We start from the raw sequence: 15,086 nt of genomic DNA on the forward strand, positions 1-15,086 counted from the left end.
TGAACTTAGATGCTAAAATACTGAACAAAATTCTAGCCAACCGGATACAGCAGTATATTCAAAAGATTGTTCATCATGACCAAGTGGGGTTTATCCCAGGCATGCAAGGTTGGTTTAATAAATGTAAATCAATAAATTTGATCCACCACATCAATAAAAGCAAGACCAAAAACCACATGGTCATATCAATAGATGCAGAGAAAGCCTTTGATGAAATACAACATCCCTTTATGATCAAAACACTACAAAAAATGAGAATAGATGGGAAATTCCTCAAGATAGAGGAGTCTATATATAGAAAACCTACAGCCAACATCATACTCAATGGTGAAAAACTGGAAGCATTTCCCCTCAGATCAGGTACTAGACAGGGCTGCCCACTATCATTGTTACTATTCAACATAGTATTGTAAGTTCTTGCCATAGCAATCAGGCAGGAGCAAGGAATTAAAGGCATACAGATTGGAAGAGAAGAAGTCAAACTCTCCTTATTTGCAGATGACATGATAGTATACATGCAAAACCTAAGGAATCCAGCAAGAAGCTTTTGGAAATCATCAGGCAATATAGTAAGGTATCAGGCTACAAAATTAACATTCAAAAGTCAGTGGCATTCCTCTATGCAAACACTAAGCTAGAAGAAATTGAAATCCAGAAATCAATTCCTTTTACTATAACAACAAAAACAATAAAATAGGAGTAAACCTAACCAAAGAAGTGAAAGACTTGTATACTGAAAATTATGAGTCACTACTCAAAGAAATTGAAAAAGACACAAAGAAGTGGAAAGATATTCCATGTTCATGGGTTGGTAGAATTAATTCATCAAAATTAATATACTACCCAGAGCAATCTACAGATTTAATGCTCTCTGCGCCTCCCCGTCACGACCACCAGAGAGACTGACAAAATCATCTCCTCTGGACCTGCATTCAGACTTTAAAGAAGCTGGGCAGAAGGACGGGAATGGGTTGACGCATTCTCCCCCCGTTATTGCTACAAACAATTATACTGTCACAATTGATTAATAATGCTTTGGCAGTGCCTGGTGGGAATGGAGAGTCAAAAGCACCCCCTCTCCCTTACACAGGAGCATATTTGAAAGTTACATTATAAAAGTAGAGAAGGTGGGTCAACATAGACAAAACAAGTCATGTTATGACTTACCCTTCATAGAAACCATACAGAGATTGAGGCCTCCCAGGTACAAGTTGACATATTGAAACAAAAAAAGATTAATAGTTAAACTGTACCAGACCTAGATGAGCAGTGGTCCACGACTAGGCAAAGATCTGTATGCCCCCATAGAAGATTAATGGTAGAGATAGCCCTCAGCAAAAGTCTAAAACAATTCTGGGTATGACCTCCCCTGGGAACAGAATGATACAAAATATTGTACCCATTCTTTACAGTTATAGGAGAATAGCTTGCAGCTTGCCAAAGCCACAAGACTATTGTTACTTCTTTATGAGCTGGTTGCTTAGGCAACCTGAATGTAACCTGAAAAAAGTATAAAAGCTAATGCAGTTTCACTATTAAAATGAGTCCAGATTCACCCTCCAATAGAGTGTGGTGTCTATCTGTTCTCCCTCACCGACTCCTGACCCACCTGGGAGGTTGCCTTCAAGACCCCTGACCCTCCTGCTGCTCGTCCACTGAGTGGTCCGCGGCAGCTCTCCCCATCAAGATCCCAAGCACATTTTTTAGGAGAATAGAACAAATGCTACAAATGTTTACCTGGAACCAGAAAAGACCTAGAATTGCCAAAACAATCTTGAGAAAAAAGAACAGAACTGGAGGCATCACACTCTCAGATCTCAAATTGTATTATAGAGCCATTGTCATCAAAATTGCTTGGTACTGGAACATGAATAGACACACTGACCAGTGGAATAGAATTGAGAGCCCAGAAGTGAGCCCCCACACCTGTGGACATCTAATCTTTGACAAAGGGGCTCACACTATTAAATGGGGAAAACAGAGTCTCTTCAACAAATGGTGTTGGAAACAATGGGTTGAAACATGCAGAAGAATGAAACTGAACCACTGTATTTCACCAAATACAAAAGTAGATTCCAAGTGGATCAAGGACTTGGATGTTAGACCACAAACTATCAGATACTTAGAAGAAAATATTGGCAGAACTCTTTTCCGCAAACATTTTAAAGACATCTTCAATGAAACGAATCCAATTACAAAGAAGACTAAGGCAAGCATAAACCTATGGGACTACATCAAATTAAAAAGCTTCACAGCAAAAGAAACCACTACGGAAACCAAGAGACTCCTCACAGAATGGGATATCTTTACATGCCATACATTGGACAAGAGTTTAATGACCAACATATATAAAGAGCTTGCCAAACTCAACAACAAGACAACAGATAACCCCATCCAAAAATGGGGGGAGGACATGGACAGAATATTCACCATAGAAGAGATCCAAAAGGCCGAGAAACACATGAAAAAATGCTCCAAGTCTCTGACTGTCAGAGAAATGCAAATAAAGACAACAATGAGATACCACTTTACTCCTGTGACAATGTCATACATCAGAAAAGGTAACAGCAGCAAATGCTGGAGAGGGTGTGGGGTCAAAGGAACCCTCCTACACTGCTGGTGGGAATGCAAATTGGTCCAACCTCTGTGGAGAACAGTCTGGAGAACTCTCAGAAGGCTAGAAATGGATCTACCCTATGATCCTGTAATTCCTCTCTTGGGGATATATCCTAAAGAACCCAACATATCCATCCAAAAAGATCTGTGTATACATATGTTCTTGGCAGCACAATTTGTAATAGCCAAAACCTGGAAGCAACCCAGGTGTCCAACAACAGATGAGTGGCTGAGCAAGTTGTGGTATATATACACAATGGAGTACTACTCAGCTATTAAAAATGGTGACTTCACTGTTTTCAGCGGACCTTGGTTGGACCTTGAAAAAATCATGTTAAGTGAAATAAGTGAGAAACAGAAGGATGAATATGAGATGATCTCACTCAGGCCAAAGTTGAAAAACAAGATCAGAAAATACAAGTAGAACCTGAACTGGAATTGGCGGATTGCACCAACGTAAAGGACTCAGGGGTGGGTGGGTGGGGAGAATACAGGTCCAAGAAGGATGACAGAGGACCTAGTGGGGTTGTATTGTTATATGGGAAAATGGGGAATGTTATGCATGTACAAACTATTGTACTTACTGTTGAATGTAAAACATTAATTCCTAATTAAAAAAAACATGCCAGGATACATGGAACAGAGTAGAAAGATGAGAATTAGTGGCTTAGTGAATACAGTCAACTAGCATTTGATAAGGAAGCCAAGAGTGTGCACTGGGGTTAAGGACAATCTCTTCAGCAAAAAGTTCTGGAAAATCTGGGGAATTTATACAGATCATTGAAATTGGGCCATTATCTCACAACATTCACAAAAGTTGAGTTTAATAAACATGTATGACCTGATACTATAAAATTTAGGAAGAAGCTCATCAGTATTGGTCTTGGCTATGCCATTTTGTACATAACATCAAAAATCACAAGTAACGAAAGTAAATACAAACAATCAGGACTACATCAAAGTTAAAAGTTTCTGCACAGTAAAGGAAACAACAAAATGAAAATCCGATAGCCTCAAGAACAAAACTGTAACTAGCTAAATCAATTGATGGGCAGAAGATTAAACATTTTTCTGAAGAGAACATCAAATGGGTGATAAGCAAATGAAAAAGAGCAGCAACCCAGGCAATTACACAGTGGTTTAATGTTGGACTTAGAAGCAGGAGGTCCTGAGTTCTATCTCAGCATTGAATGTGCCAGAGTGATAGTCTGGTTCTCTCCAATCTCTCTATATAATTAACAAGTAAATCTTTGAGGAAAAGAATAAGAAGGGCTGGGCGGTGCATCTGGCTGAGTACACATATTTACGTAGAAGGACTAGGTTTTAAGCCCTGGCCCCCATTGGAAGGGGGAAAGCTTCATAAGTGGTGAAGCAGTGCTGCAAGTGTTTCTGTCTCCTCTGTCTCCTCTTAGTTTTTCTGTCCTATCAGATAAATGAATGGGATGTGGTAGGGAAGGGAAAAAAATGGCTGCCAGGAGTGGTAGATTTGCCCCATGGGCACTGAGTTGCAGCAGTAACTTTGGTTAAGACCCCATCAATCATCAGGAAATGCAAATCAAAGCCACAATAAGAAAGAACCTCACACATATTAGATTGGTTACCATCAATATGGTAAGATGTACTGGGAGCATATGTTAACAGGAACTCATATGTTTTTTGGTGGGAATATTAGTTGGTTAAACTATAGGAAAAAGGGGGCCCGGTGGTAACGCAGTGGGTTAAGCGCAGGTGGTGCAAAGTGCAAGGACTTGGGTAAGGATCCTGGTTGGAGGCCCCAGCTCCCCACCTGCAGGGGAGTCACTTCACAAGTGGTGAAGCAGGTCTGCAGGTGTCTATCTTTCTCTTCCTCTCTTTGTCTTCCCCTCCTCTCTCCATTTCTCTCTGTCCTATCCAACAACAATGCCATCAATAACAATAATAATAACTACAACATAAAAAAAACAAGGGCAACAAAAGGGAAAACATTTTAAAAATTATAGGAAATATGGAGATTCTTAAAAAAACAAAAAGGCTTGTTACAAGTTCTGGTAGAACGTACCATGCCATGTACAAGATTCAGGTTTGAGTATCATTCTCATGGATGTTACAGCAGTGTTGAGTAAAAGGGATGAAAAATTTGAGCCTGTGTGTGAGACATTGTGTTCATTCTGCATACAATTCATTAATTTTATTTCTGGATTTTATACCCAAAGGAAGTAAATAAAATTTACTGATTCTGATAAAATATATGTACTCCTATGTTTATCACAGCATTTATTCACAATAACAAACACTGAAGCAAGCCAAAAGCACAATAGATGAATGGATAAAACAATGTGGTACATGTGTATAATGGAATGTTATCTTGATAAGTAGATGGATTACCTTTTATGTTGACATCAATATACTTAGGGCACATTATGCTAAGTGAACTAAGTCAAAAAAGAGAAAGACAATTACTGTATAATACCACATATATGGAGTTTAAAATAATCAAACTGTTACACACAGACACACACACAGTGATTACCAAGGAAGATGGGTGTAATATGAGTGATGGTATTTAGCAGTACCAACTTGTAATGAGTACTAAATAAGCCATAGAGATCTAGCACATAGTTAAATTAATATAAACAGTATTTCACAGTAATTATACAATGTGATAAATATAGCAGTAATGAAAGTCATACCGAAGTGCATGGCATGTCAAAGTAATACTGTACACATGAATGTATATAATGTTACATGTCAAATTTCAGTTAATCAAAGGTAAATGGTTATTGTTAAGATACTATTTTCAACCAAAAAAGTGATTATTTAGAAGGCAGGACTATAATAATGAAAAGGATTAAAGGTTAAATAAAGGTGGAAATAAGGATTTGGTTTTGAATTAAGTATGGTAACTTCAAAATGTGCATAACAAAATACTACACAGTGAATGAATATCAAAATGCTAATAGCAAACAGTAGACTAAGGATCTCTTTTTATCCTTTACTCTGCCAACTTCCTACAATGTGGTTTTATAATGAAAAAAAGTATGTGTTAGTGTCCTTAAAAGTTTTAAGTATACTAAAAAGTTGACAAACAAACATTTCAGAATTAGTTTTATTATTAAAATGTTTGCAGACTTTTATATGAAAACACAGAAAAAGATCTTTCTGATACTCAGAGACATCTTGCTAAGAAAAAATATGAGCTACAGCTTACTCAGGAGAAAATTATGTGCTTGGATGAAAAACTTGGTGAGTTTTTCCTGTCATATTAATTTTTTCATATTAATTTTTTAAGCTTGATAGACAAATGTTTTCTTCACTTGTAATGTAAATGAACTTGGAATAGGTTCTTAAATTTAGTTTCTAAGTAAAAAATATTTTTTAATGCTTCTTTAACAGTACATTTCAAAGCCTATTTAGGACAATAAATATTTAAGACATGACTATGAAAAAAATAAAGCAGCAACACTTCATATGTTTATGATGATCACTTTTCCCCCCTTGTTTACCAGAGCACTGCTCAGCTCTGGCTTATGGTGGTGCAGGGCATTGAACCTGGGACTTTGGAGCCTCAGGCATGAGAGTCTGTTTGCATAACCATTATGCTATCTACCTCTAACCAATCATCACTTTTTAAAAAGATTTACTTACTAATGAGCGAGAAAGAGGAGAGGGAGAGAACCAGAGTATCATTCTGGCACATTCACTGCTGGGAATTGAACTGGGATTTGAACCTCATGCTTGAGGGTCCAGTGTCCATTGTGCCTCCCAGGCCACAGTGATAGTCACTTTTAAATTTACAAGACTATTATTTTGTGACTTGTCCATAGTTACTGTGATGAAATATAATACTGTAGATTATTGTGGAAAATATGTGTTTACTTAGGCCTATAAGGAAAATTACTGTTAGTCCATTTTTTATATTTTTACTAGTGATTTGTATGAAAATATAACAGTTTATAACTGTAAAATAAAATTTTGCTCAGTGTTATAAAAGAGTTCATTTAAATAGTGGGAGGATATTGTAAACATTTGTTGTTACTATTTTTTTTTGCCTCCAGGGTTATTGCTGGGGCTTAGTGCCTGCACCACGAATCCACTGCTCCTTTTGTTGTATTTGTTGTTTTATCGTTGTTGTTGTTATTATATTGTTGCCATTGCTGTTGTTGGATAGGACAGAGAGAAATCGAGAGAGGAGGGGAGACAGAGAGGGGGAGAAAAAGATAGACACCTGCAGACCTGCTTTATCGCCTGTGAAAAGGCCCCCCCCTCCCGGCAGGTGGGGAGCCGGGGGCTCGAACTGGAATCCTAAACGAGGGTCCTTGCGCTTTGCGTCATGTACGGTTAGCCCGCTGTGCTACCACCCAACCCCCTTGTTACTACTTTTTAAATGTCTGGCGTGAACTTAGGTGGAGGTACTCTTAAATGTGATGGGAAAATTAAAACAGAAACATAAAAGGGGCATATCGAGGAATTCATTTTGATATTTAATGTAAGAGTTAACTATTTAAATTACTATCTCAAAAGAGAAATCTGAGGTAAAAATATTCATATGGGACATGTCAGCATATAACAGATATTTTAAAATCATTGTATTACCTAGGGAAAGTACAGAGAATAAGGGTTTCCAGGACTGAGCAAGAATCTAAAGAAGTAGGAAGAAAATCTAAAAGAAAGTGTTACCTGGGGAACAAGATAATTAAAAATTTAAAGCAGGATATGACTAGTCACCAGATATTTTTAAGAAGTGAAATAAGATGAAAATGAAAAATGTTGACTGGATTTAGCAAATGGGGGACAACAATGACAAAAAAAATTTGAATGGACTGTTGGATATGGTTGATTATTGGGAGATGAAGTAGAGAAAGGAGAAAATAGAAAAAATCTTTTTTTTTTTTTTTTTTTTGCCTCCAGGGTTATCACTGAGGCTCAGTGCCAGCACTACAAATCTACTGCTCCTGGAGGCTGTTTTTCCCATTTTTGTTGCCTTTGTTGTTGCCCTTGTTGTGGTTGTTATTGTTGGAAAGGACAGAGAGAAATGGAGAGAGGAGAGGAAGACAGAGAGGGGGAGAGAAAGATAGACACCTGCAGACCTGCTTCACCACCTGTGAAGCAATCCCACCTGCAGGTGGGGAGCTGGGGTCTTGAATGGGGATCCTTATGCCTGTCGTTGCTCTTCATGCCATGTGCTCCTAACCTGCTGCACTACTGCCCAGCCCCCAGAAAAATCTTTCTTTTTTTTTTTTTTGGAACAATTCTTTTATTTATTTATTTATTTATTTATTTATTTATTTATTATTTTTTCAAAATTTCTTTTTTTTATTGGGGAATTAATGTTTTACATTCAACAGTAAGTACAATAGTTTGTACATGCATAACATTCCCCAGTTTCCCATATAACAATACAACCCCCACTCGGTCCTCTGAATCCTTCTTGGACCTGTAATCTCCCCACCGACCTACCCCAGAGTCTTTTACGCCAATTCCATTTCAGGTTCTACTTGTGTTTTCTTTTCTGATCTTGTTTTTCAACTTCTGCCTGAGGGTGAGATCATCCCATATTCATCCTTTTGTTTCTGACTTTAAGGAGTTTTGGTTGGGTCGGGCGGTGGTGCATTGGGTTAAGCGCACATAGTGTGAATTGCAAGAACCTGCTTAAGGATGGATCCTGGTTTGAGCCCCCGGCTCCCCACCACAAGTGGGGAAGCAGGCCTGCAGGTAGGTGTCTTTCTCTCTGTCTCCCCCTCCTCTCTGTTTCTCTCTGTCCTATCCAATAAATGGAAACATAATGGCACCAAGCCCCAGTGATAACCCAGGAGGTGCAAAAAAAAAAAAAAAGTTGAGGGGTTGGTTGGTGGCGCACTAGATTGAGTGCATGCATTATCATGCTTAAGGATCTGAGTTCAAGTCCTTACTCCCCACCTACAGGGGAGAGCTTCAGGAGCTGTGAAGCAGTGCTACAGATCTCTCTCTCTCTCTCTGTCTCCCTCTCCCCTCTCAATTTCTTTCTGTCCTACCAAAGTAAGAAGGAAAAAAAAGGGTGGGGGGTAAGGGTTAAGGTGGGAGATGGCCACCAGGGAAAGGTAGATTCATCATCCTGCAGGTACCAAGCTTCACTAATAAACCTGGTGGCAAAAACAGCAGGAAAAAAAAAGACTTTTAGTTTGAGTAAAACAAAATTGAGGATTTTGTTGAAGCTAGGTGATATTAGAGCTATCTTAATTATATGTTTTATGTCAGTGGGAGTGAACTGCAATATTAGTACAACCTAAATACATGACTTGCCTTAAAAAGTATTGTTTGGAAACGGACATGATTCTTTCTCAAGTACTGTATAAGCATTCTTTTGTCATATTGCAGGATGGTATTACCTCTCTTACTGAATGCCCTTGCCCAGGATTTACATAGGGATTGTGGCCTAGCAGAATCTTGTAGTGCTTTGGTCTGTGTCAAAGTCACTTGAAGACACAGTAAAGATCATTGAAGTCAGACCACTTGAAGTTGGAATATGGACAGGGCTTTTGTATCTTTATCAATTTACTCAAGTGTTTCTGATGGCTTAGAATCAGAAAACTTCCTTATGCATTAGAATCACCTGGAAGGGGTGCTCATTTAAGCAAATTGTGCCCATTTAGAATTTTGAATTCAGTAGGTCTGGGTAAGACCTAAAATTTGAACTTCTTAAAAATATTTATTTATTCAGTTCCCTTTTGTTGCCCTTGTTGTTGTTATTGATGTCATTGTTGTTGGATAGGACAGAGAGAAATGGAGAGAGGAGGGGAAGACGGGGAGAGAAAGACACATACAGGCCTGCTTCACCACTTGTGAAGTGACTCCCCTGCAGGTGGGGAGCTGGGGGCTCGAACCAGGATCCTTACTCGGGTCCTTGTGCTTTGCGCAACGTGTGCTTAACCCACTGTGCTATTGCCTGACTCCCAAGATTTGAACTTCTAACACATGCCTAGGTGATGCTGATGATACATCTGATGGATGAGAAACCACAGTTATAGACTCAGTCTTCTGTACCAAACATTTCAATCTTTCACCAAGGAACTTGGTTTGTCAGTGTTCTCACAAATTGAAAAATAATTCCAATGGTGACTTTCCCCCTAGATTTTAAAAAATTACTTATAAACAATCAGATTAGAAAATACTTGCCTCTGAAGATGACTTAGTTGGTTATTTTTTATTATGATGATGTAGTCATTGCCAACCTTTATGTAACAGTGATTTTTTTGTTGTAGGGAAATTGATGTTGAAATCAAGAGGCTTTTTTTCTTTATTGGGGAAATAACAATTTACAAAATAGTTGTTGTTATATGAGTTTCTCTTCCTTCCTTCCTCCCTTCTTCCTTTCTTTTTTTTCTTTCACCATTAGGATTATCTCTGGGACTCAGTGCCATTGCAACTCCACCACTCCTGGAAGCCATTTTTTCCCCTCTTGATAGAAGGTGAGAGAGAGAGAGAGAGAGAGAGAGAGAGAGAGAGAGAGAAAGACAGGAAAGCACTGTTCCACTACTGGGGAAGCTTCCCACTGCAGGCCCTTCCATGTAGTTTTCAGGGGTTTGAATCTAGATCCTTGCACGTGGCAATGTGTGTGCTCTAGTGGATAACACACCTATAGGCCTTTTAATTAATATAATTTCCTTTTTTTTCATTAAAATTTTTTTTTTCTAACCACTGTTAAAATTCAGTCTAATTACACGTTTGAAGTCTTAAGTGCTTAGATTGAAGGAACTCAGCCTATGGTCTGTGCATTGAAAGGTTTGAGACATTCAATCAGTTTTTCTCCTCTCATATTAATTAAATAGTGATTTATGAGACTACAAGTTAATAGGAGTGCACATCAACATCATTCCCACCACCAAATGACTGTCCTGTCCCATCCCATCTTGTAACCCCCCACCCCCATGAAACTGAACTCTTCACTCAGAGATTTTTACTTTGGTGCACTACTCCAAACTCAGTCAGATCTTGCTTTGAGTTTCCCTTTCTGTTATTCTTTCTCAACTTCTGTTTATGAGTGGGATTATTAATATAATTTATATCCTTGTGATAGGTTTGCACACCACTGCCACCACCAATTCAAGTCTTTCTCCTCCATTGTTTAGTGGGTTCTTAAAGTCTTCTCAACCCTTCTTGTCATCCTACTTACTTCACTCACCTAACCTTTCTCCCCACTAAACATGTAAATCTACTTTGAGAACTTGTAGTAGTTTCCCTTCTGCTGTTCTGGTTCAATGTGTAAATTGTACTTTCACATATGTAACTCATTTAGAATTTCATGATAATCTTAGTTTTCAGCTATTGAAAATAATATAGAAGAATGTACTTTGAAAAGTGCATCAGTTTGATTGAACTGGAAAAAACTGTCTTAATTAAGACAATGTCTTTATGGCTACATTTTTAGATAATTTTACAAGACAAAGTATTGCTCAACGAGAAGAAATCAGCATTCTTGGTGCAACTCTCAATGATCTGGCTAAAGAAAAGGAATGCCTACAAGCATGTCTGGATAAAAAATCTGAGAATATTGCATCCCTTGGAGAGAGTTTGGCAATGAAAGTATGTTCTGAGAATTGTGAGTTAGAAGAAATGTTTCAACTTAAATCTGAAGAAAATCATAGGATTTCTTCAAATATTTTCCTTGAAAACTGAAAATTTCAAAAATCTGATTTTTGAAATATTTTAAGATAGTCATAGGAAGTATGTGTTCAAATATTTTGCCTTTACCTTGGAAGACAAGTTATATTCCATTAAAATCATCTTTGTAATTATATTCCAAAGTAGGAGCACATTTTCACATTGTCTTCAGACTAGCCTTTCAGAATAGAGTCCGTGGAGCTGGTGAATAAAACTGGATAACCTCCACCCCACACATCAGAATAGGTGTTGCCAAAATGTCAGGGAAATGTTGATACCCTTATCTAAATCACAGACTGATTCTGAAAGTGTTTCCTCAAACTGTTTCCCACAAATGTCTTTAAAAAATTTTGGTTTAAAGCCTTTCCCCTCTCTAAGGAAACTAATAACTAATTTATCCAGCCATTCAAATATTTACTCACAAGGACTAGACATTATGTTTGGAACTAAGCATAAATGGCTACCTTCCCTAAACCTCTACTATAACTGGGAAAAAGACAAAGATGCTATTATGATAGAATGGATTAAATGCCATAATCAATTATGCAAAATGTGTGATTAGAGCCTGTTAAAACATAACTTGATTCAGTCTGGCAATTGGATTATGGGAGGAGGAAAATTTGGAATTCATTTGAGGATGTGATGATTGCCTGAATTGCCCCCAGATGACTAGGAATTAACCAGGAAAAGAGTTAGAGAAGGAGGATAGTAAGAATGATTTAAATGGTTGGAACTGGATTGAGAAGATAGTATAATGGTTATGCTAAAGACTTTCATATCTGAGGCTCTGAGATCATTGAAGCTGTTTATATGAAAGCCCAGTGACTTTTGTGAAATAATTTCATGAGACTTCCTCTCTCTCCCCCTCTCATTCTCATCACCAGGGTTATTGCTGAGACTCAGTGCCTCCACAACAAATCCACTCCTCACAGAAGCCATACATTTTTGTTTTTCTGGTTTTTTTGGGGGGCAGGGCAATAAAGACAGAAATTGAGTGGGAAGTGGGAAACTGAGAGGGAGAAAGAGAGATACCTGTGGCATTGCTTCACCACTTGTGAGGCTTCCCCACTCCAGTGGGGACTGGAGTAACAGATGTGTTCTACTTGGGTGTACCCTTACCATCCTGCCTCATGAGATTTCTTGATAGTTCAATGTGGCCAGAGAATAGGTTACAAAGAGGTGAAGATATGGGTTAGACAAAGACAATATGGAATAGTAAACAAAACTCCCATAAAAATACATGTATGTTCAGTGTAGATCCTCATTATGGATATACAGGATCACTGAAACATAATATAAAAGAAATGTTACAATGTTATTTGTTTTAAAATAAAAATTCTAACATTTTTAACCCACATAAAATATGGATGGTGGGGAAATAAGAGTAGCTCTGGCTTACCGTGGTGCAGGGGATTGAACCTGGGACTTTGGAGCCTCAGGCATGAGAGTCTCTTTGCATAACCATTATGCTATCTACTCCCACCCAAAACTGTATTAGTATAGCAGCAGTATCCACAAGAGACATAGTTTTTTTTATTTTAATTTCTTTATTGGGAAATTAATGGTTTACAGTCAACAGTAAAATAAGTAGTTTGTACATGCTTAATATTTCCACATAACAAAGCTACCCCCACTAGGTCCTCCTCTGCCATCATGTTCCAGGACCCGAAATCCCCATCCCCACCCCAGAGTCTTTTACTTTGGTGCAATACACCAATAGGCTTTTTTAAAAAAAAATTAAAGATATACTAATCTTTAATTAAAGAAGGCGATACAGTAGATACAGCACTGGCTTCTCAAGCATGAGGTCCTGATTTTGCTCCCCAGCATCAAATGTGTCAGAATGGTGTTCTGGCTCTCTCATTGATTAATATATCTTTACTCAAATTAAAAAAATATTTGTGTGTGCATGAGAGAGGGATAGAGAGAAACCCCAAAGTACTATTTTGTCATATGTAGTTCTGGGGATTGAACCCAGTGGTTTAATGAATTCATGGTATATGTTCTATCCACTGAACCAATTCCCAGGTAATCAGACATAGATTCTTAAGAAAGTAAGAGTGACAGAATGTGCTTTTTGATTTAGAAATCATAAAAAGTTTTCTTTTTTTCATCTTTATTTTTGGATAGAGACAAATAAATTGAGAGAAAAGGGGGAAATAGAGAGAAAGGATAGAGAGACACCTGCAGCCCTGCTTTTATGAAGCTTTCTCCCTGCAGTTGGCACATTGTAATGTATATGCATCACTGCCTGACCACAAGAGTATTTTTTAAAATATTTATTTATTTTCCCTTTTGTTGCCCTTTTTTTTTTTATTGTTGTTGTAGTTATTGTTGGTGTTATTGATGTCATCAGTACAGAGAGAAATGGGAAGACAAAGAGAGTGAGAGAAAGATAGACACCTGCAAACCTGCTTCACCGCCTGTGAAGCAACACCCCTGCAGGTGGGGAGCTGGGGACTCGAACCGGGATCCTTATGCTGGTTCTTGTGCTAAGAGTATTTTTTAATATATGATATAGGATACAGAAAATAGAACAGTTTGTATAGGAATTTTACTGATGTGCAGTTAAAATATTCATAGGATGTTTATTTTTAAAATATATATTGTTTTATTTTAATGAGAAAGATAGAGAGGAAGAAAGAGAGAGTGAGAGAGACCCTGACCAAAGCACTATTCATCTCTGGTTTTATGGTGGATTGAACCTGGAACTTTAGAGCCTCAAGCGTGAATATATCTTAAAGATTTTTAAATTCTTTTAAAATTTATTTATTATTGGATAGAGACAAATTAATTGAGAAGGGAGGGGGAGATAGAAAGGGAAAGAGTCAGACACCTGCAACTACTTAACCACTCGTGAAACTTTCTCCCTACAGGAAGAAGCCAGGGGCCTGAACCCAGGTCTCTGCGCACTGTAATGTATATACTTAACCAGGTGGACCACCACCTGGGCCCCCGTGAATGCCTTTTTGCATAATTTCTATGCTATCTTTTTTCCCCTTAATTTTTTATTTTATTATTTTTTGTGCCACCAGCATTATCACCAGGGCTTGTTGCCTGCACAATCCCATGACTCCTCGTGGCCATTTTTCTTCTTTTTTGATAGAAGATGAGGGATAAATAGAATTGGAGAGAGAAAGGAAGAAAGAGACAGAGATAGGAAAAGAACAGTAGCACTCTCCACCGCTCATGAAGCTTCCCCACTGCAGATAGAGAATGGAGACTTGATCCTAGGTCCTTGCACAGGGTAACATATGTGCTTTACTGGGGGCACCACCACCTGGTACCTAGGATCTTAAATTTTTAGATTTGGAGAAAAAATAGGAATTAATATTCTTGGGGGCTTGGGAAATACTACAGTGAGAGTGCTCCAGACTTACATGCATGAAGCTCTAGAGGACTCAAGTTCAATTCTTGGTGCCATTATATGTTGGAACTGAGCAGTGCTATGGTCTTTCTCTCCCTTTCTGTCTCTTTCATGAAAATAAATAACCAAGTCTTTTAAAAAAAAGAGCTAGGAGGTGATGTGCCTGGTTGAGTGCATACATCACGATGCACAAGGACCCAAGTTTGAGCTCCCGCTTTCCACCTGAGGAGAGCAGTGAAGCAGGTCTGCAGGTATCTATATCACTCTCATTTTCACTCTGTCCTAATTAAATAAAAAGAAAAGGAAAGATGGCTAATGGGAACAGTAGAGTCATAGTGCTATCACTGAGCCCCAGAAATAACATTGGTGGAAATATATATATTTTGGAATTATATTTGGAGACCAGAGTGCACCTAGTTAAACACACATAATACTAAGTGAGAGAGGAGATAGAAAAGGAGAATGAAGGACACCTGCAGACTTGCTT

General features: G+C 38.1%; 1 protein-coding gene across 4 annotated transcripts in view; it reads left to right on the forward strand.

Annotated features, from left to right (window-relative positions):
• Positions 1-15,086, forward strand: part of TSGA10 (testis specific 10) — a 129,641-nt gene that overhangs the window by 58,790 nt on the left and 55,765 nt on the right. For all 4 annotated transcript variants that reach the window (XM_060187476.1, XM_060187473.1, XM_060187474.1 and 1 more), the window contains 2 exons: positions 5,723-5,838; positions 11,000-11,154. In XM_060187476.1, the coding sequence (XP_060043459.1) occupies positions 5,723-5,838; positions 11,000-11,154 (271 nt within the window). The remainder of the gene's footprint in view (positions 1-5,722; positions 5,839-10,999; positions 11,155-15,086) is intronic.

Source organism: Erinaceus europaeus, chromosome 3 (assembly GCF_950295315.1).
Source record: "Erinaceus europaeus chromosome 3, mEriEur2.1, whole genome shotgun sequence".
NCBI classification, from domain to species: Eukaryota; Metazoa; Chordata; class Mammalia; order Eulipotyphla; family Erinaceidae; genus Erinaceus; species Erinaceus europaeus.